The sequence below is a fragment of the Dromaius novaehollandiae genome, chromosome 28 (genome assembly GCF_036370855.1).
Source record: "Dromaius novaehollandiae isolate bDroNov1 chromosome 28, bDroNov1.hap1, whole genome shotgun sequence".
NCBI lineage: Eukaryota > Metazoa > Chordata > Aves > Casuariiformes > Dromaiidae > Dromaius > Dromaius novaehollandiae.
In genome coordinates, this window is record NC_088125.1 from 3,262,346 (window position 1) to 3,289,664 (window position 27,319).

At 64.6% G+C, this 27,319-nt stretch overlaps 2 protein-coding genes across 3 annotated transcripts in view; one reads left to right on the forward strand and one right to left on the reverse strand.

The window, feature by feature from the left end:
* Positions 1 to 14,068, forward strand: part of LOC112992718 (cyclic AMP-dependent transcription factor ATF-7) — a 54,468-nt gene extending 40,400 nt beyond the window's left edge. Inside the window, exons 5-12 of one of the 2 annotated variants that reach the window (XM_064498377.1) lie at positions 733 to 867; positions 1,169 to 1,326; positions 3,157 to 3,256; positions 4,429 to 4,542; positions 5,632 to 5,784; positions 6,723 to 6,920; positions 8,540 to 8,648; positions 11,321 to 14,068. In XM_064498377.1, coding sequence (XP_064354447.1) covers positions 733 to 867; positions 1,169 to 1,326; positions 3,157 to 3,256; positions 4,429 to 4,542; positions 5,632 to 5,784; positions 6,723 to 6,920; positions 8,540 to 8,648; positions 11,321 to 11,541 — 1,188 coding nt within the window. In that variant the 3' untranslated portion in view covers positions 11,542 to 14,068. The remainder of the gene's footprint in view (positions 1 to 732; positions 868 to 1,168; positions 1,327 to 3,156; positions 3,257 to 4,428; positions 4,543 to 5,631; positions 5,785 to 6,722; positions 6,921 to 8,539; positions 8,649 to 11,320) is intronic. The other variant, XM_064498378.1, reaches the window with a different exon arrangement.
* A 3,022-nt stretch (positions 14,069 to 17,090) lies between these two features.
* On the reverse strand, positions 17,091 to 25,026 carry TARBP2 (TARBP2 subunit of RISC loading complex). Its single transcript, XM_064498405.1, has 9 exons — positions 24,840 to 25,026; positions 23,280 to 23,461; positions 22,094 to 22,199; positions 21,507 to 21,590; positions 21,265 to 21,337; positions 20,186 to 20,303; positions 19,964 to 20,091; positions 18,419 to 18,608; positions 17,091 to 18,121 (listed from the first exon to the last, which is right to left on the reverse strand). Exons 1-9 carry the CDS (start codon positions 24,890 to 24,892, stop codon positions 17,964 to 17,966), a joined length of 1,092 nt encoding a protein of 363 aa, XP_064354475.1. The 5' UTR covers positions 24,893 to 25,026; the 3' UTR covers positions 17,091 to 17,963.
* Between the last annotated feature and the right edge of the window lie 2,293 nt (positions 25,027 to 27,319).

The window sequence follows — 27,319 nt, forward strand, 5'->3', positions numbered from 1 at the left end:
GGTGGCTGCCGAGCCGATCCCCCACCGTGCCGTCACCGTCCTGCCGTCACCGCCCGGGACGGGGGACCCACGGGCTCCCCAGCCCTTCGCGCGGGTCCTCGGCTCCCACGGGCAACGCCGTGGCCTCTGCTCGAGCCTTGCCGCCGGCTCGGCCCCTTGCATCCCCCGGCCCGCCCGACCAGCAGGTCACTAACTGGTGAAACTGGGGCAGGCAGCACCGCGGGAGCCCCGGCTGGTGGCAGCTCGCCAGGTCCGGGCATATGGTCGGGTTTGCTTTTAACGGGGCGCTCGTAGCTGTTTAATAACTTCCCTGGCTCTTTGTTTTCTTTTGATAAGCGGGTAATAAAATAATTGGGGCTGATTTATACGATGCTTTACAGCTCTTCTACAAGCAGAGGCGCCTTCTGCAAGGCTCAGGCCCTTGGCTTGGCGACCTGCTCCCCTTAGCAGAGCCCTTCTCCGAAAAAAAAAGCCGATGCAAAGAATTGTGCGTGTTTCGGAGAAACCACAAAATGGTGCCGCGTGGGGCAGAGACCGTCTCTGCTCGGCCTTCGTCTCTTTGGCTGGCGCCGGCATGGCCAGGCGCTGCTCTCTGCCTCGGGCTCCCAGATGCTGCTCGAGTCCAAATAAATAATAGTAATTTGGCAGGAGCTCAGAGCCGGGGCTCTTCCTCTGGGAACAGCCGACGGTTTCGTAAAGCGTCCGAGCTCACTGTCGCTGGTTTTCCCGCAGAGCGCCGGAGCCCTGGACATGTCGCTGCCTTCGACTCCGGACATCAAAATAAAGGAGGAAGAGCCGGTCGAGGTGGACTCGTCGCCTCCGGACAGCCCTGGCTCTAACCCGCAGTCGCCCCAGAACAAGGAGAAGGTAAGTCCGCGGGCCGGATGAAAGCAAAAAGCTTTCTCTCCGCTCCTGCGCCCAGGCCTGATGTGAGGTTACAACGTCCCTGTGTTATTTTAGAAAGAACGAGAAAAGGTTGTTCCTCCCCTTCCCTCAGCTCCCCAAACACACGTTTGCTGCCCTTAAACATCCGTGTGGATTTGCCGTGCTATGTACCCTGGGGAAACACTGTGATTTTTCCTAAATTGCTTTGAAGCCATCAGGAGGAGACAGCGAGGTGATTATTAAGCTAGTAAGTAACTGCGTGTGTCCTTCTGTCTGCATTTAGGAGATCACCTCAAAGCCCGTAATCATTTCTACGCCCACCCCGACCATCGTGCGTCCCGGCTCGCTGCCGCTGCACTTAGGGTACGACCCGCTGCACCCAACGCTGCCTTCCCCGACCTCCGTCATCACCCAGGCGCCACCTTCCAACAGACAGCTGGGGTAAGTGCGGGACAGGGAGACATCGCCGAGCGTTTTATTCCCCAAATATCAGGGTTCCCAGGCGGTAATTAGGTACCTAAATAAGTTAACGTGCTTGTTGGGACGGCTGAGGTGCCGTGGTTCCCGCTGCGGCTGCTTGGGCACCGGGGCCTCGTTGCAGCGCAGTCTGCAAAAGCTGCACGGGGCCTAAGCGCAGAAAGCAGGAACTAATTGTTGTAGCGTAACGAAACGAGGCGGAACGCACCCCGGGGCGAAATTAAGCCTAATCCCCCAACGCGCTGATGAGACACTCGCTGTCTGGGATGGGAGCGCGGCCTGAGTGCGGCCTCCGAGTTGCTTTTGCTGCCTGACACGGAGGAGAGAGCTCAAATAAGCCGTCGGGAGGAAATTTTCCGGATCTTTAATGGCTTTGGGATTTGCTCAGACAGCTCTTGCCTCTGAATAACCTCTCCCTCAACCTGCTGACCTCCTTCGTGGGCAGCTTCTGCCCTGGGAGCTGTTTGTTGTGGCAGATCTGACGACCTGCTCCTTTTTGCCCCTTTAACGGTCTGGATCGGGGACGCGGGAGCGCTCGGCGCGGTGGTTATGGGCCTGCTACGCTGCACGGTAGCTGCAGCCCTGCACATAAAAGGAAGGAGTCTGAAGGATGCAGCAAACACATTACACCGGGCCCCCAGGAGACGTATATTTGGCCCCACTTCTATTCTTCGGTGTCAGGATGCTTCGTTTTTGCCGTGGTCCTGGCCTCTTTCTAATTACCCTTGTTTGAGGCTGACTCCTTACATTAACCAGGCCATTTATTTGGGGGCTGTCAGTTCATATTTTCGTGCGTGTTTTCGCTTTGACCTTCTGGCACCATCAATCCCGACTTCCTGATGGAAAGTTTTAAATCCTCTCTGGAGGCGTGAAGGGGTTAAGTGGTTGTCCCGGGGCTTTGAAAGGGCATCGTATTCCTTTCGGTAACCCGGACAGCACGTCGGAGCCGTCTCCCTCTCGCTTGGAGGAAGGAGAAAATCGGAGCTGGAGTAAGGCAGCCTTTAATACGATTTTGTGCGCCCTTTGCAGCCCATGGGGACGGATCCCTCCTAGGGCGCGAGAGTGGGGCGCAGCGTGCAGAGCCTCGGCCGAGCCTTTCCCCAGGCCCGTCGGAGGAGGCAGCAGCAGGTTTTTATCTCGGTTCCCCCAGAGCGGCAGCTCTGCTCCTCTCCCAGCTCTTCTCTGCCTCCATTCGGCTTCCCGCTGCGTTGTCGGGAGCTGAGGAGGATCAGCAGAAGGGGCCTCACCCGCGGGGAAGGTTTCCTTCCTCCCATTTCGGCTGGAGTGGATCAGCTCCGCTTTTCCAGAGCTCTCCCGGTCCGGAGGGTCGCAGCCGGAGGGAGGCTAGCGCAGGGGGGCTCGCAACGATCTGAAATGGAGGCCGTGGCGCGTGTTTGGCAGCCGCCTTCTGCTGCAAAACACTCCGCGCTGGAAAAAGCCGCCTGGTATTTTTAATTTGTCGCAATTAGACTCCGGCGCGACGGCCTCCTGCGCCGGCCTGCGGTGAATCCAGGCAGGCGTCGTGTCTCTGCGCTTTAGCGTTGGTGTTTCGGCCAGCTCAGGAGATAACAGGGCCCATCTTAACGCCTGCCGTCGGTGCCCCAAGCCCGAAATGGCAGTCTGCGTCACCGAGATGGGATTTTGCCCAGATTCGCTAACCGGAGTTCACTCGCGCTTCTGCCCTTGAGCTCACGGGGCTGCCGGGACGGCGTAAACTTGGAATAATCCGCTCGCAGGGCTGCTGGGAGAGCATAAACTTGAAATAATCCATGAGAATTTGAATTGTTTCTCCAGGTCTCCCACAGGTTCCCTTCCACTCGTCGTGCAGCTTGCAAATGGACAGACCATGCCTGTCCTCCCAGGCCCTCCCGTACAGATGCCTTCTGTTATATCGGTAAGAGAAACGTCCAACGCGGCTCTGCGCGGCAGAGGAGGGGACGGCGTTTTCCCCTGCCAAATATATGGCCGCATTTCCATTTCATAAAAATTAAAATACATCTCCCCGCTCTGTGCTAGATAAGGCTGGAATAGGAGGAGGAGGGGGGCCAGCTCTGGCAAGGTAGTAATAACATGTCGATCACACTAGAGGGCAATAAGTCTGGAAAAAAACAAAGCCTTGCCTGGACAGATGGCTCACGCCATCGATCCAGGGCTGGGAACTGTAGGATCCCTGATTAGCTGCTTCCATTTGGAACAGCATGCTTCAATTGAAAGCATTCGAGCTTGCAGAGAACATGTTGGCCTTTGCAGGCCAGGAAAGCCACCCTACCCTCTCCAGCGTGCGGAAGAGCTGTTCGAGTATTAGCGTTGCGGCTTGTGCTTTCGCACGCGGGGAATTTTCTGCGGTGCAGGATTCGTGAGCGGATTTGCCTGGCGGGCGGCTCGTCCGTCCTCCGGACGAGTCCGTGTGAATCCAGTCTGTCCTGCGGGGCACGTCTTTCGGGTTTGGAGCGAGCGGTGGCCAAAACCTCAGGTAGCAGGAATGCTGACGTCAAAGCAGGCAAACACGCGGGCAGCTCGGTGTAGCTAGCGGGCACAGCAACGTCTTTATACCACCCTGCTTGTTTTAAAGTATGGCTTGCGCTTGTGGCGTTTTGTGCCAGAGCGGCTTGCAAAAGCAAATTCTGGCTTTCCCTTCTCAGCAAGGGAGAAAAAATATCTGTTTTCTGGAAGGGGATGCTGTAACTTAGCCTTGGTGTTGCTGCAACTCTGCGATAGAGCTGGGCAGAGAACCTAGGAGAAGGTCTTGTGTCTGCCCTCTCCTCCTGTGCTGGTGGGAAAAGCTTTCTGGGAGGGAGAGAAAACGGGAGGTCTTTAGGGCTGCCCTTCTTCCCATCCTGAGCAACTGGTTGGTATCTTCTGAAACAGCCGCTGTGGCCACCAAAGGGGTGGCTGCTGGCCTTCGGTGACGGCAGACGTAATTGATGGCAGCAGTTAAATGCTGAGCGGTTGTCAAGATTTATAAATGGGCTTGGTTGGGGAATTATTCTAGAGCCGCTTCGCGGAAAGCGCTTGCGAAAGTAGCGCCTCAGCTTCCAAAACCCGCCTGTTGGTTTCTCCCCGTAGCTGGCTCGGCCGATGTCCATGGTGCCCAACATTCCCGGTATTCCTGGGCCACCCATCAACAGCAGCGGGTCCATTTCGCCGTCAGGCCTTCCAGTGCACTCAGAAGCCAAAATGGTGAGTGTCCAAACACGTGCGTGGGGAGGGGAGGTCTCACGTCCACGGCGTTGTCCCAAAGTCTTCGCCGGCTCCTCCGGAAAAGACTCCGTCTGGAGTCTTTTTTTCCCTGTGGCCTGTGCAAAGAGACGCTGCTTCTCCGAAATCCCGCGCAGCCGTCGCAGCTCCTTCCCACGCGTAGAGCAGGTGTTAGGAATGCCACCAGGAATATCAGGCTAATGGGCAGCCCTGGCAGGCGGAGCAGGCGCACTCAAAGCTGGAGCTTTTGGTTCCAGGGTAGCAGATGGGTTGGAGGTGGGCGGGAGGAAGGCAGAGCCAGGAGAAGAGACGCCGAGCTGCAGTCCAAGGGTCCTGGTGATGGTTTTCACGTAGACTCTTTTAGCTAAAGATTTACAAAAGCATTTTCCTCAGTTGGCTCTTCCGCAGATCAAAGTGGTGCACGCGGAGAGAGGAAGCAAACCTAAGTTTGAGGGCAAAGAGCGGTGAAACCCCATGGTTTTTTGCCTGAGACAAGGTGGAGGTGCTTGCAGACCGTCTCTTGGAGTGGTGCTGCTCGCCGTTGCAGTGACCTGTGTAGTCACTGCTCCCATCGCAGCCCCGTCAGGCGTCTGCGGGATTCACGGGCAGATTAGAGCTGGGGATGAGAGATCTTAAACTCCATTTGAGGCATGAGACAGAGCCGTCCTGTCCCATGGTCCTGCGTGCGGCTGCCCAGACGTGCTCTCGATCCCGTATCTGCCCTTCTCCATCCCGGAAAGACCTCTCCCCAGGTGCTCAAGGGCAGTCCAAGCTCCAAAGCCTGTTCAGTCCCCGCTCTTTCCGCGGAGCCTGCCAGCTGGGAAGCGGATCGGTGCCAGTTGCTGTAGCAATTTTGGGATGCAGACACCTGTCCGCTCGGGCTTGAGTTGGAAGCCACTGGCTGCCTTTGGGTAGGCCAGATGGCGATGGCTTTCGGCTGGGTTTGAATCAGCCGCATCCCTGAAGAGCACATTGCCCAGGGGCCTGGCTCCTTGGATGACGGAATTGCTGCTTAAAGCCTTAGCAACACAGAGAACAGGTCCACTGATGTCCTCTTTTCTCCTCTGGCAGAGGCTGAAGGCCAGCTTGACGCATCAGACGTCTTCCTCGCTGAATGGCAGCAACCTGGTGGTGGGCTCAGCCAGCACGATGGTGACGGCACGTCCGGAGCAGAGTCAGATACTTGTCCAGCACCCTGACGCCCCTTCCCCAGCTCAGCCACAGGTCTGCTGCCGCTGAGCCCGCGAGGTTGGGCTGGGGATGCCGGGCGGGTCTGGGCCTCGGGGAAGGAGGAGGAAAACCTTGCACCCTCCTGGTTTGCAGAGGGGGTTAAAAACCTTGTTTTTTCGGTGCAGTTTCAGCACTAGCGCTCCCAAACCACACCAGGCAGAAAACTTCAGCAGCATGTTCATTTGCTTGACAAAGTCTGGAGTTTAGAAAGAATATTTTGCTCTCTTCTCCCTGCTCAATTACTGGGGTTAAACGCTCCCCTCTTAGGCAATCAGCTCCGCCGGTTCCTGCCAGCTCACCAAATGCCAGCCTTCCATCAGCATCGCCACCTGCTCCGTCAGTTAGCGAGGCTTCCAAAAGTTTAATATCCATATGCTGCCTGACAGCAAGTACCGGCGTGTAACTGCACTCCCCGGTTGTGGCAGTGTAATTACAGAGCCCTCGCAGAAGCGCCGGCGAGGCCGCGTCTGCAGGACCATTTGCCCTCGCTGGCTTTTCCTTTGTTCTCCCGAAATAAAACCGGGCGATGTGCGGGGTTATGAAACCCTCTGCATCAGTCGCCTCCACGAGCTTGTTTAGCTGAAGACGTTCGAGGGAAAATTTAACCCAAATTAATTTTTAAAGCAAATTGGCCTCTCAAAAGCGGCAGTTTGGGCGCCGCGAGTGAGTCGCTGAACCCGAACGGAGGCCGGGTTCGCTTTGGCTGTGGCCGATGCGGCTGTGCGTGGTTGCGTGTGTCGGAGCAGGACCGGGAAGTTGCCCTCCGTCAGCTGACGCGGGGCGACCGGTGGTGCGGGAACCTCCTAGGTCATTGCGGTGCGAAGTAAAATAAGCTCATGCCAAACCTCTTAAGCGAAATTAAAAGGAAAGCTGTGAGGGGAGCGAGTTCCCGTGGATTCACACCTCCCCTACCTCTCTTTCCCGATCTGCAGGTTTCCCCTGCCCAGCCCACACCCAGCACCGGCGGGCGGCGGAGACGCACAGTCGACGAAGACCCCGACGAGCGCCGGCAGCGGTTCCTGGAGCGGAACCGGGCCGCGGCCTCCCGATGCCGTCAGAAACGCAAGCTCTGGGTGTCTTCCCTGGAGAAGAAAGCCGAGGAGCTCACGACCCAAAACATCCAGCTGAGCGTGAGTATGTAACCGTGGAGGCTGAGCACAGCCGTTTGCCGGCCTGGCTGCGCTAGGACCGCCGCTCCAGAGGGAACATCCGTGCGCTGCAAAGGTGACGTGCGCTTGGGTATTGCTCCCTGGAGCAGGATTGCTGCCTGTGTGTCCAGGTTTCGCTCCCTGGTTTCCATCGTGTTGCTCGGGATAGGCCTAAGCCCTGCCTCGAGCAGGGCCTGGGGGAAGCAGCACCGTAGCGCATGGAGCAGCACGAGTGCCGGGAGCAGAGCCTGGAGGCCCCAGGGAGCAGCTGGATTTGCAGAGCGGAAAGCTCCCCGAAGTCGGGGAGAGCTCTGCTGGCACAGGGTCACCAGAAACAACCCCAGGACCTGGCACAGGGCGAGCGGGGAGGCTCTGCAGCTGCGGCCCGCAGCCGTGGCCCATAGCCCTGCAGATTTTTCCAGAGAAGGGGGGCTTCCTGGCTTTTTGGCAGCATCCTCCATACTCCTAGCAGCAGTACGGCATGTCTAAGGATACAGACATCCGAACGTAATTTCACTCCAGTGCAGACCCTTGTTAAGGCTCTCAGTGTTGGCTGAGGATTGAAGGGTCTGTAAAGACTGAACTTGTGTCCGTTCTGGGCTTTTTCTTCCGTTGGTTGCCAGTGACTCATGCAGTGGGATTTTTTTCAATAGCACTGATCATGGTATTTTTATTCTCTTCCCAAGATAATTATAGAAACTGTTTCCTCGGGCAGTTTTGAAATACAATTGCCTGGCTTTCAGCTGTTTCTCCAAACATTTTGGTAGAGGCATAGTAAGCTGCACGAAGTTTTCGGGGGAGTGGAACTGGTTTCACGGCAGAACGTTAACCTGAAAAGCTTTGGAGATTCAGGCAAAAAGCTTTAGAGACTCAGACATTTTGGTCTTGGAGTAAAAAAGGAGAGGGAATATGTAACTGGCTGGGTAACAGGTCACTGCTGGTTGCCTTGGTGGGAGAGAGGATGGCCCAGTGGTTGGGGCAGTAGCTGGAGTACCGAGCTACGGAGCTCCTCTGTGGCTCTGAGCGAGTCATTTTCCTCTCTGTGCCGCAGTTCCTCACCTGTAAAACAGGGGACGTTAAACCTGGAAGTCAAGGCATCCTCTGCTTAAATCTGAAACGTTCACGGAGGTGCCGAAGGCTTGGGAGAGCTCCGATCCTCCACGCTGCCTGGCGTGGGCTGGTCTAGTTGCAGTCTGCACTGCTGCTTGTGGCGAGACTGCGGCACGCGCTGGCACGGAGGCATCCTGCGCTCACGGAGCTTCTCGCTTTGTTTAGTTTTCCGCCAGAGCCAGCAGTGTCCTGGAGCGTCCGACTCGAGCTGCTGGCGCTGGCAGCAGGGCTCAGGCACACCTCTGTCCGAGACGAGGTGACCAGCACGGCGAGGGGCTTCCCAGGCCGTGGTGGGGGCTGCTGGGGGGAAATTCTGCACTCTGTCTTGCCCACTAAATTCCCCAAACCCAGAAACTTCGTGTTTTAAGTGTACTTGGGCCAGCAATATTTCAGCTTAGTAAATTTGCAGGGCACATAAATTAGCATTCTGCTGGAGGCTGCTGTCGAACGCCTGGGTGATCCACGCGTGTGTGTTTGTTTTCCAATCGCAGAATGAAGTTACGCTACTGAGGAACGAGGTTGCTCAGCTCAAGCAGCTCCTCCTGGCTCACAAGGACTGTCCCGTCACTGCACTACAGAAGAAAACACAGGGCTATCTCGGTGAGTGGCTACTTTCGCTCAGCCTCGCTACCCTCCCAGATAAGTCGAAGCAGATGAAACCTGCGGGAGACACAGGGGAAGCTGGCCTCCATCGTAGCCTCTGCTCCGTCACCCTCCCACTGCTTCACCTTGAAGGACAGGAGACACCTTGGTCCTGTGTCTTCTGCCACCACGGCCTCCAAAGTGTCCCTGTTGAGGAGGGCCACCCAGCGTGGACCTGCTAGGGAGTTAGCTGCAGCTTTTCCCTGGCTCACGAGGTCTTGCGATCAGGTAGCGAGGGCAGCTAGGATGTGAAAGCGGTGAGGGACGGAGGCAGCGCCTCTCCCGTAGCGTCTCTGTAGCGTGGAATATTTGACAGAGATCCGTATCTCTGCTTCTCCCCGGAGCGCGGGCCAGCGTCCCTCCGCCCGCTCGCGGGCCGCCTGCCAAGCGCTCGATATTCCCTTTGAAGTTAGAAACTATCGCTGCTCCGAAAGCGAAGCCAGAGGCGGAGAAGGCCAGGCTCTATAAATGACATCATGGGGCTCTGTATCGCGTTCTCTGCACTTCACATCAAACTGGCTCGGGTTTGGAAGCAAGGAGACCTCTTTTTATCTTCTTGTCTTTCTTTTTTCCTTCCTTTTTTTTTTAACGCTGCCTATTTCATTATAATCAGCCCGGGAGCTAAACATTATGGCCGCGTTCTTCCTGCCTCTTCTGTCACCTCTGCAACAGCAGTTGCGGTGGCAGCACGGAGCCCGTCGGAGAGCGGTGGAGTCCCCTAGCGTCGCCCGGATTAACGGGACGCGGGACAGGGATGGACGGAAATAAGGAGAGGAAGGGGGGAAGATCAAACGCGGAGAAAGCGGATCCTGTCCTTCCCGACGGGCTCCCGATTCCCACCTCCTCCCGGGTCTCTGAAGCGCTCCGCTGCCGTACGGCGAAGCACAAATACCTGCTGTGCCGGGGCCCGGCGTAGCCAGTTTATTTTCACTCATTACAGTGACTCATGGCTTGAGTAATGTGGTCGTGAAAGTCCTCGCCGTCCCCCAGCCCTTGCAGACAGGTGTTCTCTCCGTGTACAACGCGGAGAGGCGACATGATTTTCCCTGTTAACTTCCCAAGTTTACAGTTCCTATTATTATTCCTCGCAGTCTGTCTGCTCCAATAATAGGAATTCATCACACATCTGAATAGTAAAAAGGAAATTCACACCTCCCTCCCCGTGCCCCCTCCTCCCTGGCTGCCTTTTTTATTATGGAGATTTGTGACTAAGCAGGTCCTTAAACAAAAATGCCAGATTCCCTCGATGGAATTACAGCTGCCTCATGTACAGTCGGGCTGTTTTATTTGCAATACCTTGTAAATCTCCTTTTTGGGATGCCAAACTGTTATATTGCTCTGCTCGACCTTCTCTCTCCCCGCCAAGTCGGTTTTCAGATCTGCTGCGCTAGCCGCATCTTTCAGTGTGTTAGCGAAGGCCAAGCCAAGGTTTCGCGAGGGAAGGTAAAAGCAGCTCGGAGAAGGGGTGCAGCATTAAATGAGCCCAGAAGGACATTTGCCTGTGCCCAGGGAGGCTGCAAACCTCTGCTCTGATTTTCCCGGTGTCGTGGGGTTTTCCCTCTTGGCGTGGAGGAGGCAGCCCAACTCACGCCGTTGTTTTGCTCTGTTGAAGGAAGGTGACCGCATCTCACCCGTAATTCATCTAGGCAAGTGCACGGGAGGGAATTTCCTCCTGACATCTGCAGATAATGAGTGTATACCCCCAAAGCGAGAGGTCTGATTGCGCTTGCCTCGGCGCGTGATAGGTCGCAAATTATCCTCCGCGTTAGGGGCTCTGCCTGGGCGCCGTGTGTCTTTGCGGGAGAGGATCCAAAGTTTTGGGAACCGATCTGTGTCGCTCGAAACGAGCGCCGGGGAAGGTCTCCGCCTTCGTTTTCCTCCCGTCCCTCCAATCCTACCGCTTTGCGTTACCGAAAAACATCGAGCGAGCAAGCGGGTCGTAATGGGCTCTAATTGATTTTAATGTTCTAGAGGACAATAAAGAGCGAACCAGGTAATTTGTATTAAAAAAATGACGAGAAGCGGCTGGAGCGCCTTTGCAGAGGGTTTCTGTCGCCTGCTTCCCGCGCGCGCTCGCCCAACAGATGGCACGGACTCCGGAGGAGCCGCTCCGGCTCTGGGCTAAATGGCCTTGAACCAAGCACCACGCCAGGAAACAACACGTAGGAAAGTTCATTTGCCGTAATGAGGAACCAGATTTATTGCGGGAAAGCTCACGCCGGCTCCGCCGTCCTCGGGGGATGTTTGTGCCTTGCTGGCGTGAGATCTGTAAGACCTGGTGGCGATGCCCTAAGGGACGGCGCCGGCCGGACCTGCTGGGTCCCGATGTCCCAGCTCTTACTGGTTTTATTCCCAGTTTGCTTTGGCCCAACAGCTGCTCTGGCCCATCCTTAGAGGGGGCCCAGCTTGGTGGGGGGAGCTGCGATTCCCCGACGGGTATCTCCATCCCCAGACTATTTTGGCTGCAAAGGCTGAGCGTTAAATAAATACCTGGCCGATTTCTGCGCTTCTTAGAGGGAGGGACAGTCGCACATCCCACCGCCCCGCTGTTAACGCCGGCAGCAACCTGCATTCTCCATCTAACCCTTTTTTTTGGTCTTCTTTCTCTTTTTTCCCCCTCTCTGGCCCAGCAGAAAGCCCGAAGGAGAGCTCGGAGCCCACCGGCTCCCCGGCCGCCGTCATCCAGCACAGCTCGGCGACGGCCTCCCCCAACGGGCTCAGCGTGCGCTCGGCGGCCGAGGCGGTCGCCACGTCGGTCCTCACGCAGATGGCGAGCCAAAGGACAGAACTGGCCATGCCGCTGCAGCCGCACGTCATCATGGCCCCACAGTCGCAGTCGGCGGGCAGATGATGCCGCGGCCGCGCCGGTGACCCCGAACTGAGCGCCAGCTCGCAGCCGGAGAGACTCACCCGAAGCCCCTGACGAGCGGGGGCGGATGGGGGTTTTTTTTTTTCCTTTTTTTTTTTTTTTTAAAGTGAGTTAAGGGCAGCTATGGCGCTTCTTACACTGCGTATCCTAGACAGAGCCCGGCCCCGAGCCGCTGCCGCGCCGTCGCCCGTCCCCGCGGGACGGCGGCAGCCCGAGCGCTTTCTCCATCCCTTAGCCGCCGCCCCGCCGAGCCCGGCTCCGAAAGCACCTTGAACGCTTCACCGCAGGTACCGGTCACGTCAACACTAAACCTCCGTGCGTGGTGGTTCCCCGCGGTGCTTTCACTCTTCCCAGGTCCCCCCCTTCCTCCCCCTGCGCTCTCGGCGAAGGAAAAACGCAGCTCTTGGGAGGCTGTGACATTTAGTCGTGCTGTCGATGTATTTTATTTTTAACAGCGTGCTGCTTCCAGGCATCTGCTCCCCGCACCGCTCTAGCTACGCGACGCCGCGCCGTCGCCCGCGCGTCCTCCTCCAGCTCGGGGTTGCGGGGATCGAGGCCGGTCTCGTCGCAGGAGCGGCCCCGGTGCCGGCGGCGGTTTTGGAGCGAATCCCGCTCGCGGCGGCGGTAGGGAGAGGGGGAAGCGGGGCGGGGGGCCGCGTGCTCCCGCTCGCTTGTGCATAGTCACGCGGTGGTCTCCGAACGGGACGCTGTAGCTGCTCCGGCGGAAGGGTACCGTCGGCTCCAGCAGTGCGGGGGCTGCCGTCAGTCTTCCTTACAGTCGAGCGGTGCTGAACGGTGTCTGCTGGGAGATGCGCGGCGGTGGCAGCCGGCCCCGCGGGCGGCGGTAATTCCCGCGATTCGGCATCTATCAACCACCGCACGTTGTAGCCAACAAACCCCTCCGTTTCCAAGGATCGTCTCCTGTACGCAAAACCTCGATGACCTTAAAAGTGGTGGCCTTAAATCACGAGTCGTTGCCTGTTCGAGGGGAGGGAGCGCAAAACAGTGTTTCTACTTGCCCGGCCTTTTGCCTCTTCCTCGCTGTTGTCTTCTGCTCGTGGCGATGGAGCAGCTGCTGCTTCCGAGCCGGAGCAAATGAAGGATTCGCAGAGCTTCCAGTTCGTAGGGTAGGTTAAACCCAGCCGGGACGTTGCAGGGCGCTTGGAGTCGCGTCCGCTTCCTCGCCGAGCGGCTGGGGCGACGTCCGCGATCGCAGTTTGCGTTTTGGAGGAGAGGAGCGATGCCCTTAAACCGAACCGGGTCCAAGCCCGCGACGCTCCCGGCGCTCTCGTCTTCCTCTGCTCCTCCGGAGCCTCCCCGCGCCGTCGCCCACCTCAGGTTGCACTCGCCACTTTGGATGCACGTCCGAGCGCCTCGTCCGGCGTCCCCGGGCCTGGAGGACTTCCAGGGACAGCACAGCCCCAAGCGAAACCTCGGCGAGGAGCCGAAGCAAAACGTCGGGCGTTTGGTTGCGCTGCGGGCGAAGCGCACGGGGGACGCGGGGCCGTGTCGGCGGTGCAGGATCTGGCTCTGCTCCGTCTCGGAGACGCTGCCGGCTGCGAGCTGAGGAGCTGCAATACCGTTGCGACCGCTTGCAAGAAGCGGAGAAATCCCATTTTTATCCGAGCGCCGAGGCCGGGCTGGGAAAACGCTCCCGTGGGCCTGCGAGCATCTTTCTTCCTTCGGGAAAGAGCAGTTTTAGCTTCCCCTGCGCCGTTTCCGCGTCCCCCCTCTGCGTGCGGCGCTCGGTGCCTCGGGCGGACGCTGGGGAGAGACGTGAAAACGCGGCGGCAAGCCAGGAACCAGCGTCGCGTTCGCCGGTACCTTCATTTTTTTTATAATTCACGCGATTTCAGGTTCGGCGCGTCCCCTTCGGGCGCGATGCAGCTAACGGCGACGCTTGGCACCGCTTTCCGCGGGCGCCTGAGCAATTCCCGGCTCGCGGCGTAACACGGGCTCGACTGCGCTTTGCAATTTTGGGCAATTAAACCCCTCCGGGGATCCGAAAGCTCCCGGCGGAGCTGCTTTTGAAGCCAAAAAAAAGGGAGAAACCTGCCGGAGCCGGGGCGGCCGGGCGGCCGCAGCCGGAGGGAGACGCTGGGCTCCGAGTGCCTGATCCGGGGCCGGTTTCGGACGCGGGGCGGGAGAGGAGGGCGCCGGGCCGGCGGCCTCCCCGGAGGTGGTTTATCCGCCCGGCGGCTCCGGTTTGGGGGACAGCGAGGGGGTTTTGGGGCCCCCCCCCAAAACCCTCCCCCCAAAACCCCGCTTAACCCCAGGGCGTAGTAGCTATCCCCGAAATACGTATCTACGAGTATATACAGCCCTATATAGACATATATCGAGGTGCCCGGCGGCCGCGCGGCTGCCCAGGCCCGGCCCCGGCCCCGGCGGTGCCGCTGCGAGCGGGTCCTCGCAGGCGCCGCGGGGGCCCCGGTGTCCCCCCCCCCCCCCCAAATGTAAGGTGCCTTTTATTTATGCTGCAACTGTAACATTAAAGGATTCACGCGGAGCTGCTGCCTGTCGCCTCCCTGCTTGGGCCCGGATTGGGGGACGGGATTGGGGGGGGGGGCGGAGGAGGACACCTGTGTCACCTGCCTGGGGGACCCCCTGGGGACACCCACTTGTCACCGGCCTGGGGAGGGAACACCCCTGGCTTCACCTGGCTGGGGGGGGGGAGACACACTTGTCACCAGCTTGGGGACACCCCTGGCTGTCACACATCTAGGGGACACCCTTGTCACCTGCCTGGGGGGCTCACTGGGGACACGCACTTGTAACTGGCCTGGGGAGGGGACACCCCTGGCTGTCGGGGGCGAGGGGGGACACCCTTGTCACCTGCCGGGGGGGGGGGGGAGACACCCCTGGCTGTCACCTGTCAGGGGAGGAACACACTTATCACTGGCCTGGGGCACAGGCCTGGCTGTCACCCACCTGGGGGACACCGTTGTCACCAGTCTGGGGGACACGCTGGGGACACCCACTTGTCACCAGCCTGGGGAGGGGACACATCTGGCTGTCAGCCGGCTGGGGGACACCCTTGTCACCTGCCTGGGGAATTTGGGGGGGGGGGGGGGAAACACCCTTATCACCAGCCTGGGGGACACCTCTGGTTGTCACCCACTTAGGGGACACCCTTGTCACCTGCCTGGATGACCTGCTGGGGACACACACTTGTAACTGGCCTGGGTGACATGCCTGGCTGTCAGCTGGCTGGGGAGGTGTGAGGGAGGACACCCCTGGCTGTCACCCACCTGGGGGGGCACCCTTGTCACCTGCCTGGGTGACCCATTGGGGACACACACTTGTCACCTGCCTGGGTGATGGACCTAGCTGTCACCTACCGGGGGGGGGGGGAACACCCTTATCACCGGTCTGGGGACACCCCTGGCTGTCACCCACCTAGGGGACACCCTTGTCACCTGCCTGGGGGACCTGCTGGGGACACCCACTTGTAACTGGCCTGGGAGACACCCCTGGCTGTCACCCTCCTGGGGGGGGGGGCCACCCTTGTCACCCGCCTGGGGGACACCCGTACACGTGTCGCCCCCGCCCGGGACTGGCCCTTTGGGCCGATTCCCCCGTCTTCGGGGCCGGCGGCGGCGGCGGAGCCGCGGGGGCCCCGTCGGGGCTGCAGGAGCGCGGCGGAGCCACCGGGGGGCGGCCGAGAGCAGCGGCCGGGCCCGGGGGGGGGCACCGGGGGGGGCCGGGGGGGCGCGCACGGGGCCGGTGGTCCCGGCCGGGGTTGGGGGGGGGGGGGGGGGGGGGTCGGTCCCGGGTATCGGCTGAGCCCCGCGGTCCCGGTGCCTCCGGTTTGGGGTTGGGGTTGGGGGGCGCTGGGAGGCCCCGGTGCGAGGTTTCCCCCCCCCACCACCCCCCCCACCACCCCGGGTCCCGGCCCCGGTGGCGGCTGTCGCGGCTGCTAAATGGGTCCCATCAGCGGCGGCGGCGGTAGGATTGATCCCCGCAATATGCCGCTCGCCCCCGGGGCCCCCCCGCCGCCCCGCCCGGTGCCCCGGCGCGGCCCGGCGCCGCTATAAGAGGCGGCGGCGGCGGCGGGTGGCGGCGGCGGCGATGGAGACGCGGCTGGCGGCGGCGGCGGCGCTGCTGCTGCTGGCGGGGACCCTGCGCGCCGCCCGCCCCGGTCCCGGTCCCGGTCCCGCCCCGCCGCCGGTGAGCCCCGGCCAGGGCCGCGCCGTCGGGGCGAGCGGGCAGCGGCTCCGCATTGGGGCGGCGGGTTGGGACAGGGCGGCTTTGGGGGGGGCCGGTGGCACCGGGGAGGACGCCCCCCCCCCCCGGTGCTCCGGTGACCCCCCGTCTTCCTCCGATCCCCCCCCCCCCCCCCGCAGGCCGCCGCCCCCGCGGGCCCCCCCGCCGCCCTGGGCGCCCTGCTCTGGGCCCTGCAGCGTCCCGGCCGCAGCCCGGCCTTCCTCTTCCAGCCGCAGAGGTGAGCGGGCTCGGGGCCCAGGCGTCCGGGGGCACCGGGGTGGGCAGGGAGCCGGGAGGGACCCGCGTGACCTGGTGGCCTCAGTGCCCGGGGCCCAAGCGGGCGGCCCATGTCCGTCTGTCCGTGTGTGTCCGTGTGTCTGTCCTCGTCTGTCTGTGCTTGTCTGTCCCCATCCATCTCTGTCCAGCCGCCTGTGCCCATCTGTCCCTGGTCGTCTGTCTGTCCCCATCTGTCCTCCTGTGCCCGTCACCATCCCTCCATGTCCGCCTGTCCCGGCCATCCACATCTGTCTGTCCATGTCTGTCCGTCCCCATGTCCGTCCCTGTCCGTCTGTCCGACCGCGCCTCTCAGTCCATCCCCATCTAACCCTCCTCGCCCATCCGTGCCTCTGTCCCTGTCCCCGTCTGTCCATCCGCGCCCCTCAGCCTGTCCTTGTCCGTCCCTGCCCGTCCCCGTCTGTTTGTCCCCATCCGTCCCCATCCCCGTCCGTGGGTCCCTCCGCGGGCGTCAGCGGGGCCGTGTCGGCGGCAGGTTCGGGCGGGCGGGCGCCCCGGCCCGGCTCAGCCCCCGCAGCTGGGACCCCCCGGCCGCCCCGTTCTGGACCATGGCGACGCCGCAGCGCTTCGGCCGCCGCCGCTGAGGCCCGCCCTGGGGCCGGCTGTCCGTCCGTCCGTCCGTCCGTCCGTCCGTCCGTCCGTCCGTCCGTGGAGCTCTTCGTGGGTCTGTCCGTCTGCAAAGCCGTCCGTGGGGCCATCCGTCTGTCTGTGGAGTCGCCTGGGGGTCTGTCCGTCCGTGGGTCTGTCCGTCTGTCCGCAGAGCTCTTCGTGGGTCCGTCCGTCCGTGGGTCCGTCCGTCTGTCGCCCAATGGGTCCGTCTGTCCATGGGTCCGTCCGTGGGTCTGTCCGTCCGTCACCCAATAAACCGGCGCCGCTGAAGCCCGAACGCTCGGTCTGCTTTTGCCCCCCCAGGGACCAAGGTGGGGAAACAGCCCCGGTGCTGCCCCCAGAGACCCCCCTGCCCCATAACTGCCCCTCCGACACCCTCCAGCCCTCCAAGCCCCCCCCCAAAGAGACGCCAACGCGGGGAGTGTAAAAACCCCCCCAGCGGGTGCTTTATTCCCGGGGGCTGGTCGGCACCCGGGGACCCTCCACCCCCCGCGCGGGGCCCCGGCGCCCCCGGGGGGCCCAGGGAGGAGGGTGTCCCCGGGCCCCGGGGTCCCTCCGGGGGTCCAGGGGTCCGTCTGGGGGTCCGAGTGTCTGTCCGGGGGTCTGTCAGTGAGTCTGGGAGTCCCTCCAGGCGCCCAGGGGTCCGTCTGGGTGACCGTGGCTGGGTCCAGGTGTCTGTCAGTGGGTGCGGGGGTCCGTCCGGGGGTCTGTCAGTGAGTCCGGGGGTCTGTCCGAGTGTCCGTGGGTTGGTCTCGGTGTCCACCAGCGGCCGCGGGGGTCCATCCAGGGGTCCGGGTGTCCGTGGCTGGATCCATGCGTCTGTCTGGGTGTTGGCGAGTCCGTCCGAGTGTGTCAGTGGGTCTGTCCAGGGGTCCCAGTGTCCGAGGGTGGGTCTGGGGGTCTGTCCGGCTGTCCAAGAGCGGGCGGGGGTCCGGGTGTCTATCAGTAGGTCTAAGGGTCCGTCTAGGTGTCCAGTTGTCCATGGGTGGCTCTGGGTGTCAGTGGGTCCGTCTGGGTGTCCAGGTGTCCATGGGTGGGTCTGGGTGTCCGTGGGTGGGTCCGGGGCTCCGTCCGGGTGTCAGCGGCTCTGCCTGGGTGTCCGTTGGGTCTGGGTGTCCCTCCAGGCACCCACGGGTGGGTCCGTGTGTCTGTCCCGATACCGAGGTCCATCTGGGTCTGTCTGCGTATCGGTGGGGCCGTCGGGGTGTCCGCGGCCAGCTCCGGGTGTCCGTCCAGGCGGGTCCAGGCGGGTGTCGGGGCCCGGGGGGGTCCGTCGGGGCGGGGGGGGGGGGCGCTCACTTGCCCCCCGCCATGATGCGGAGGTACTGGAGGGCGTTGCGGGCAGCCTGGGTGCGGGCGGCGTCGCGGGAGGGTGCCGCGCCGTGGCACACCGTGGCCGGCTGCGTCGACAGCTCCACCAGGCACTGGTGCAGCCCGCTGAGGCTCACCGCGTCTGGGGGGCGGGCGGGGGGGACAGCCGTCACCCCCAGACCGCTTGTGACACCCCCGAACCACCCGCCACACCCCCCAAACCCGGGCTGGGGCACCCGTGGGGCTGGGGGTGACCGCGGGGGCCCCAGGAGGAGGGTCCCATCCCGGCTCCACGGCTGGGGTGGGGGGGCTATGGGGTGGGGGTCCGCGCGCGGTGCCCCCGAGGGTGACGCGGCGCCCGTGGGGTGCCCAGGGGACGGTCCCCTGCTGTCCCCTGCGGGGGACCCGCTCGGGCGCCCGTGGCGCGGCGGGTGCTCACCGATGTCGAGGTAGCTGATGGCGAAGCTCTGCTCCTCGGAGAGCTCCTGCAGCAGGGCGCAGGCCCCGGCACCCAGGGGTGCCAGCGGGTGACTCCGCAGCTGCACGATCTTCTCGCCCGCCGAGTTGCGCAGGGAGTCCCAGGTGCAGCCGGGCGCCCGGCCCCGCAGCCCCTCCAGCCTGGGACCTGCCTGGGGGGGGCACACGGGGGATCGGGGACAGTCCGGACCCCCACGCGGGTGCACGGGGACCTCCAGGACCCCCGTGTGGGGACGCAGGGACGATCGGGACCCCCCACGGGGAGACAGGGGCACCTTGGGACCTCCAGGACCCCCATGTGGGGACACAGGAATGGTCGGGACCCCCCACGGGGTGATACAGGCACCCTGGGACCTCCAGGACCCCCGTGTGGGGACGCGGGGACGATCGGGACCCCCCACGGGGGGATATGGGCACCCTGGGACCTCCAGGACCACTGTGTGGGGACGCAGGGACGGTTGGGACCCCCCACGGGGTGATACAGGCACCCTGGGACCTCCAGGACCCCCGTGTGGGGACACAGGGACAGCCGGGACCCCCATGCAGGGCCACCCTGGAGAACACAGGGATGGCAGAGACCCCCCCATGCAGGGACACCCCAAGGACACGGGGACCATAGGGACCCCCAGATACGGGGACCCTCTGTGGGGACCGCACCGCCCACCCAGGGACCCCAAATCCAGGGAGTTCCCTGCACCCAGGGAAGGCCAGGGGATCCCCGGTCCCCCTCGGGGGTCCCCCTGCACTACGACCCCCCTGTTTGGTCCCCAACTTTAACCCTTTGGGGTCCACAAGCCCTGAAAGGTGTCCCTGTCCCCCGTTAACCCCTCAGGCTGGTTTTGGGGTGCCCATGTCCCCTATTAATCCCTCAGGCTGGTTTCGGGGTGCCCATGTCACCCATTAACCCCCTGAGGGCCAAGTTGGGGATGCCCATGTTCCCCATTAACCCCCTCAGGCTGGTTTTGGGGGGCTCGTGTCCCCCATTAACCGCCCGCAGGCCAAGTTAGGGGTACCCATGTTCCCCATTCACTCCTCAGGCTGGTTTTGGGGTGCCCATGTCCCTCATTAACCCCTCAGGCTGGTTTTGGGGTGCCCATGTCACCCATTAACTAACCAAGTTAGAGGTGCCCATGTCCCCCATTAACCTCTCAGGCTGTTTTGGGGGTGTCCGCGTCCCCCATTAACCCCTCAAGCTGGTTTTGGGGTGTCCATGTCCCCTGTTAACCCCTCAGGCTGGTTTTGGGGGTGCCCATGTCCCCCATTTACCCCCTGAGGACCAAGTTAGGGGTTCCCATGTTCCCCATTAACCCCTCAGGCTGGTTTTGGGGTGCCCATGTCACCCATTAACCCCCTCAGGCTGGTTTTGGGGTGTCCATGTCCCCTGTTAACCCCTCAGACTGGTTTTGGGGTGCCCGTGTCCCCCATTAACCCCCCAGGCTGGTTTTGGGGGGCCCGTGTCCCCCATTGACCCCCCCAGGCCGGCCTTGGGGGTCCCGGCGCCCCGTACCATGGAGAACTGGTCCTCCTCCACCTCGGCCTCGCTGCCCTCCCGCGGCTCCATGGGCACGTTGTGGATCCGCACCAGCATCTTGGCGGCCGCGTTGCGCTTGGCCAGCTTCTTCGAGGTGCCGCTGCCTGGGCGCGCGGGGGACAGGGGACACGGGGGTGAGGGCGGCACGGCCACCGGCACCGGCACCGGCACCGTCCCCCCCGGCGGCCCGGGCGGTACCGATCTCCACGAAGCGCTCCACGCGGCACGTCATGGTGAACTCCTTGCGATGGGCCGGCCCCGACTCCTGCGTCACCGTGTACTCGGGCAGGCGCCAGCCCTTCTGCACCACCAGCTCCTGGGGGACAGGCGCGGGGTGTCTGGGGACAGGGCCACCCCGAAACGGGGAGAGGCGAGCCCCAAACGGGCACTGCCAGCCCCAAAGGGGCACTGCCAGCCCCAAACGGGCACCACCACCCCCCAAACGGGCACAGCTACCCCCAGAATGGGCACAGCCACCCCCAAACAGGCACGGCCACCCCCAAAATGGGCACAGTTGTCCCCAAACGGGCACAGCTACCGCCAGAATGGGCACTGCCACCCCCAAAATGGGCACATCCTTCCCCAAAGGGGCACCGTCGTCCCCAAACGGGCACCACCACCCCCAAAATGGGCACCATCGTCCCCAAACAGGCACAGCTCTCCCCAAACGGGCACCACCATCCCCAAAATGGGCACAGTTGTCCCCAAATGGGCACAGCTACCCCCAAAAGGGGCACAGCCATCCCCAAACAGGCACAGCCACCCCCAAAATGGGCACAGTTGTCCTCAAACGGGCACAGCTACCCCCAAAATGGGCACTGCCATCCCCAAATGGGCATGGCCACCCCCAAAATGGGCACAGTTGTCCCCAGAGGGGCACCGCCATCCCCAAAATGGGCGCAGCTGTCCCCAAAGGGGCACCGCCATCCCCAAAGGGGCATGGCCACCCCCAAAATGAGCTGAGCTGTCCCCAAAGGGGCACAGCTACCCCCAAAATGGGCACAGCCATCCCCAGAGAGGGATGTCTATCACCAAAACGGGGACGGCCACCCCCAAACAGGCACAGATGCCCCCCCCAAGCAGCGGTGGCCATGCTCCCAGCCCACCCCCCCCGGGAACAGGGACAGCCACCCCCAAAACACCCACCACCACCCCCGAAAGGGGTTGGGTGCCCCCCCAAAACAGGCACTGCCACCCCCCGAGACAGCTGTTCCCAAAACAGGCACCGACTGGGGGTCGGGGGGGCCCTTCTTGCCCCGGCCTGGGGTGTCACCCACCTGCAGAGCCCCCACGGGGTTACACTCCGACTGCGGGGGGGACACGGGCGTCTTCATCTCCAGGGGGGTGCCCCTGCGAGGGGCAGGGGACACGGCGTGAGGGGGGGACACGTTGGACCCCCCCCTCATGCCGCATCCAGCCCGGACCCCCGGCTCGGGGAAGCGGGGAGGTGCAAGGGGGCTCCACCGGGGGGGGGGGGACGCTGCCCTCCCGCCCGCCCGGGTGCCCCCCACCCCGTTACCTGGGCGAAGGCGGGGGCACGGAGGGCGCCGGGGGGGCTGCCGCGGGGCCGAGCTCAGCCGGGGGCTCTGGGGGGAAAGGAGAGCTTGGGAATAAAAGGTGACAGGCGTTAACGCCTGAGCTGGCCCCCCCAAACCGCCCCCCCCGGGAAGGGGAGGCCCCCCCGGGCACCCCCAAACCCCGCCAGGCACCCCCAGTTCCCTGGGGACACCCCCAATGTCCTGAGGACCCCCAATCCCCCCCCAGCACCCCAGAGCACCCCAAGCTCCTCCAGCCCCCCCCAGGCACCCCCAATTTCCCCCCCAGCACCCTAGAGCACCCCAAGCTCCTCCAGCCCCCCTCCCGGGCACCCCCAGTGCCCCCCCCAGCACCCCAGAGTACCCCGAGCTCCTCCAGCCCCCCCCAGGCACCCCCAATTCCCCCCCTCAGCACCCCAGAGCACCCCAAGCTCCTCCAGCCCCCCCGGGCACCCAAATGCCCTCCCCTGGGTGCCCAGTGCCCCCCGGACACCCCCAGCTCCCTCCAACCTTCACCCCAGGCTGCACCCTGACCCCCCCAGCCCCCTCGGCCCCCCCGGCCCCCCCTCACCTGGGCTCCTCGGGGGCGGCGGGCTCCAGCATGTCCCCCCCCTTGAGCAGCTTCAGGGCCACCTCGGCCGCCTTGTGCTTCGCCGCCTTCTTGCTGGGTCCCTGCCCTGGGGGGGGAGGCGCCGGCTGAGGGGGGGGGCGGGGGGCACGGCCAGGATGCCTGGGTCCTCGTTGGGGACGCCTGGGTCCCTCCCCACCCCCACCCCCCCGCCGAAACCCCGGGGGGGGATCAGTGGTTAGAGCAGGGCTCTGCTCCCCCCCAGCACTGGGGGGGGTGGGGGCACCCCCAGGCCCTGAGGGGAGGGGGGACAGGGGGGACCCAAGGGTGCTGGGCGGGGGCAAGGTGGGTGTTAGGGCTGTCACAGGCCAGGTGTCGTGATTGGGGGGGGGTCCCTGTGCCATAACCCCGATATCGGGGTCCCGGGGTCCCAAGCACTGGGGGCCTGAGAAGTGTCCCCGTGTCCCCCAAGGAAGAGGGTCCTCAGGGGTGTCCCTGCGTGTCCCAAAGATGAGGGTCCCCAAGGATGTCCCCATGTCCCAAGGATAAGAGTCCCCAGGGATGTCCCTGTGTGTCCGAAGCACCAGGAACCTGAGGAGTGTCCCCGTGTCCCCTGAGGATGAGGGTCCCAAGGGATGTCCCTATGTGTCCCAAGGATGAGAGTCCCCAGGGATGTCCCTGTGCCCCCCAAGGAACAGGGTCCCCAGGGATGTCCCCATGTGGCCCAAGGATGAGGGTCCCAAGGGATGTCCCTATGTGTCCCCAGGAATGTCCCTGTGCCCACCAAGGAACAGGGTCCCCAGGGATGTCCCTGTGTGTCCCAAGAATGAGGGTCCCCAAGGATGTCCCCATGTCCCAAGGATGAGAGTCCCCAAGGAATGTCCCTGTGTCCCCCAAGGAAGAGGGTCCTCAAGGATGTCCCCATGTCCCAAGGATGAGGGTCCCCAGGGATGTCCCTGTGTCCCCCAAGGAACAGGGTGCCCAGGGGTGTCCCTGCGTGTCCCAAAGATGAGTCCCCAGGGATGTCCCCGTGTGTCCCAAGGATGAGGGTCCCCAAGGATGTCCCCATGCCCAAGGATGAGGGTCCCCAGGGATGTCCCTGTGCCCCCCAAGGAACAGGTCGCCCCGGGGGTGTCCCTGCGCGTCCCCAGCACCGGGGTCCCCAGGAGTGTCCCCGGGCGGGCCGCACCGGTGCAGCTGACGTCGCCGACGGTGACGCGGAAGGTGAAGTTGGGCTGGTGCGCCTGGCCCTCGGCCTTGAGCAGGTCGTAGCCGGGGGTCTTGCCTATGCGCGTGCCATACTCCTGCAGCAGGCTGATGGGCGTCTTCCCGGGGTTGGAGGCCAGCATCTGCTCCAGGCTGGGGACAGGGCTGCGGGACACGGGGACATGGGGACAGGGCTGCGGGGGCGCAGGGACGTGGGGACAGGGCTGCGGGGGCACACCGCAGGGGTACAGGCACGTGGGTGCGGGCACGTGGGGACAGGGACGTGGGGGCACGGGCACATGGGCGCGGGGACGTGGGCGTGGGGACATGGCCATGGGGCCGTGGGCACGGGCACAGGGGCATGGGGATGTGGGTGCGGGGACATGGGGACAGGGATGTGGGGACAGCGCTGGCAGCACCAGGCCATGGGGGCACGGGGATGTGGGCACAGGGACATGGGGACAGGGCTGGCGGCGGCAGGCCACGTGGTCACGGGGACGTGGGGACAGGGCTGGCAGTGCCATGACGCAGGGGCACAGGGACATGGGGACAGGGACATGGGCATGGGGCCGGTGCTGCCACGCAGCGTGGACAGAGGACCCGGAGACACCGGACACGGGGACGGGGCAGGAACTACCACGCAGCTCGGGCATGGGCATGGGGACACGAGGACACGGGCACAGGGCTGGCACTGCCGTGGGCACTGGCACATGGGACAGGGGACACTGGGCTTGGGGACATGGGGACAGGGCTGGCATGCAGCATGGGCACAGGGACGGGACATGGGACATGGGGATGGGGCTGGCACTGCCACACAGGGTGGGCATGGGGATGGGGACACGGGGATAGGGACAGGGCCAGCACCGCCATGAGGGTGGGCGTGTGGACGGGGACGTACGGATGGGGACACGGGACATGGGACACGGGGACGGAGCTGGCACCACCAGGCACCGTGGGTGCAGGCACATGCAGTTGGGGACAATCATGCTTGGGAACAGGGCTGGCACTGCCATGCGGGGTGGGCATGGGGAGGGGGACGTGGGGATGGGGACAGGGGACACCAGGATGGGGACACAGGGCATGGGGATGTGGGGATGGGGACAGGGGACACCGGGATGGGGACACGGGGATGGGGACAGGGGACACCGGGATGGGGACACAGGGCATGGGGATGTGGGGATGGGGACAGGGGACATGGGATGGGGACAGGGGACGTGGAGATGGGGACATGGGGATGGGGACATCGGGATAGGGACAAGAGACACCGGGATGGGGACACCGGGATGGGGCCAGGGCCAGGGCTGGCACCACCATGCAGGATGGGCATGTGGACGGGGACACGGGGACAGGGGACACGGGGATGGGGATACCGGGCTGGGGACAGGGGGCCGGGGCTGGCAGCGCCATGCGGGGAGGCCCCGGGGCCGGGAGCGGGGCCCAGGCCCGGCGGGAGCGCGGGGGGGACCCGGGGGCGGGAGGGGGCGGGGGGCGGCGGCGGGGCCGGGGGGAGCCGCGGCCGGGGGGGGCTGGGGGGGGCCGGTACCTGGGGAAGCCGCCGCTCCGCCTGGCCCCGCCGCCCGCCCCCTCCTCGCTCATCCCCGCCGCGCTCCGTCCCGCCGCCACCGCGCCGCCCGCGCCGCCAGGGGGCGCCCGCCGCGCCGCGCCGCGCCGCGGGGCACGCCGGGAACGCGGCCCCGCCCGCCGCGGGGCACGCCGGGAGCCGCCCCTCTCCCCCCCCCGCCGCGGGGCACGCCGGGAAGGCCCCGCCCCGCCCCGCCCCGCCGCGGGGAACCCTGGGAAAGGCGGCCCCGCCCGCCCCCGCCTGCGCTACCCACAACCCCCCGCGCGCCGCGCGGTGCCTGCCGGGAAGTCGCGCGGGCTGGCCCCTCCCCTTCCCTCCCCCCCGCCCCCACAATGCCCCGCGGCCGCCGCCATTGGCGGGCCCGCGCGGACCGCGGTGCCCACAACGCCCCGCGCGGCCCTCGGCGGCGGTGCCGCGGCTAACGCGCCCTCCCCATTGGCCGCGAGGCGGGCGGGCTCGTGACGTCGCCGCGCCGCGCCCGCCCGCCGTCGCGCCCCGCCCTCGCCGCAGGGGGCGCCGCGATTGGCGGCGGGGGAGGGCGGGAGGCGGGGAGGAGGCGCGGCGCTGCCATTGGCGGAGAGCGCCGGGGGGGGCGGGGCCAGCGCGGCGGGGGGCCCGGCGGGACCACGTGGCCGCGGCGGGGGGAGGGGCGGCCCGGACGCCTGGGTCCCTCGGTCTCCTCCCGCCCCCCCCCCGGCCTGCGGGCCCCGGGCGGAGCCGCCGCTGTCCCCGAGGGGCCCTGTGGGGCCCGGCCGGGCCTGGTCCACCGAGGCCGGGGCACCGGGAGGGACGGCTGGACAGACGGACGGGGACCGGCGGGGACAGAGGGATGGGCGGGGTGTGACGGGGACACACGGGGTGTGACGGGGACACACGGGGACACACGGGGACACACGGACGGACAAGGCGTGATGGGGACGGGCAGGGACCAACGAGGACAGACGGACGGACGGGGTGTGACGGGGACGGACGGACGGACAGATGGGGTGTGAGGGGACCCCTGGGGACAGGCACATGGATGGACGGGGTGTGACAGGGACAGACAGACAAGGTGTGATGGGGACAGACAGGAACTGATGGGGACAGGCAGACGGACGGGGTGTGACAGGGACGGGCAGGGTGTGATGGGGACAGACGGACAAGGTGTGACGGGGATGGACGGGGACCGATGGGGACAGGCGGACGGACGGGGTGCGGGTGTGACAGGGACGGACAGACAGACGGAGGTGACAGGGACAGACAGAGGTGCGATGGGACAAACAGGGACCAACGCAGATGGACGGGGTGTGACGGCACAGACACCCCTGCCAGGCGCACTGGGAGCAGACTGGGAGCGCTGGGGACAGACTGGGAGCACTGGGGACAGATGGACACCCCAACTGGGAACACTGGGGACACACTGGGAGCACTGGGGACAGACAGACATCCTCACTGGGAGCACTGGGGACAGATGGACAGAGCACTGGGAGCACTGGGAGCAGCAGGGACAGACAGACATCCCAACTGGGAGCACTGGGAGCAGATGGACAGTGCACTGGGAGCAGACTGGGATCACCAGGGATACACTGGGAGCACTGGGAGCAGACTGGGAGCACTGGCGACAGACGGACACCCTCACTGGGAGCCCTGGGGAGAGACTGGGAGCACTGGGGACAGATGGACAGAGCACTGGGGGCACTGGGAGCAGACTGGGGGCAGCGGGGACAGACAGACATCCCAACTGGGAGCACCGGGAGCAGATGGACAGCGCACTGGGAGCACTGGGAGCAGACTGGAATCACCAGGGATACACTGGGAGCACTGGGGACAGACGGACAACAACACTGGGAGCACTGGGAGCAGACTGGGAGCATTGGGGACAGATGGACACCCCAACTGGGAGCACTGGGGACACACTGGGAGCCCTGGGGACAGATGGACACCCCAACTGGGAGCACTGGGGACACACTGGGAGCACTGGGGACAGACAGACATGAGCACTGGGAGCACTGGGGACACACTGGGAGCACTGGGGACAGAGGGACACCCCAACTGGGAGCACTGGGAGCAGACTGGGAGCCCTGGGGACAGACTGGGAGCACTGGGGACAGACAGACACCTGCACTGGGAGCAGTGGGAGCAGACTGGGAGCACTGGAGCAGACTGGGGCTCCCCACACCATCCCCGCGGTACCGGCAGGGTCCCGGTGCCGGGGGGGGGGGGCAGGGAGCACCGGGGGTCCCGGTGCCGGGGGGGTCCCGGTGCTCCCGGCGCAGGCGGGGGGGTCCCGGGGCCGGTGCCTCGGGGCCGGTCCCGGCGGTGCCGGGGGCGCCGCGGACGCCGGGGCCGGTGGTGCCGGTGGTACCGGCGGCGGCTCCCGGTGATGATGCTGGTGATGCCGGTGCCGCCGGTGCCGGGGGCGGCGGGGCGGGGCGGGGCGGGCGCGGCGGGGCGGTACCGAG

Bases quoted from the DNA above. Each gene is read 5' to 3' on its own strand.
- TARBP2 (XM_064498405.1), bottom strand. From the start codon at position 24,892: ATGAGCGAGGAGGGGGCGGGCGGCGGGGCCAGGCGGAGCGGCGGCTTC. The intron at 20,304-21,264 runs GTGGGTGACACC...CCTGTCCCCCAG, and splicing joins ACCCCGTGGGGGCTCTGCAG to GAGCTGGTGGTGCAGAAGGG. The intron at 20,092-20,185 runs GTACCGCCCGGG...CCGCGCGCCCAG, and splicing joins GGAGCGCTTCGTGGAGATCG to GCAGCGGCACCTCGAAGAAG.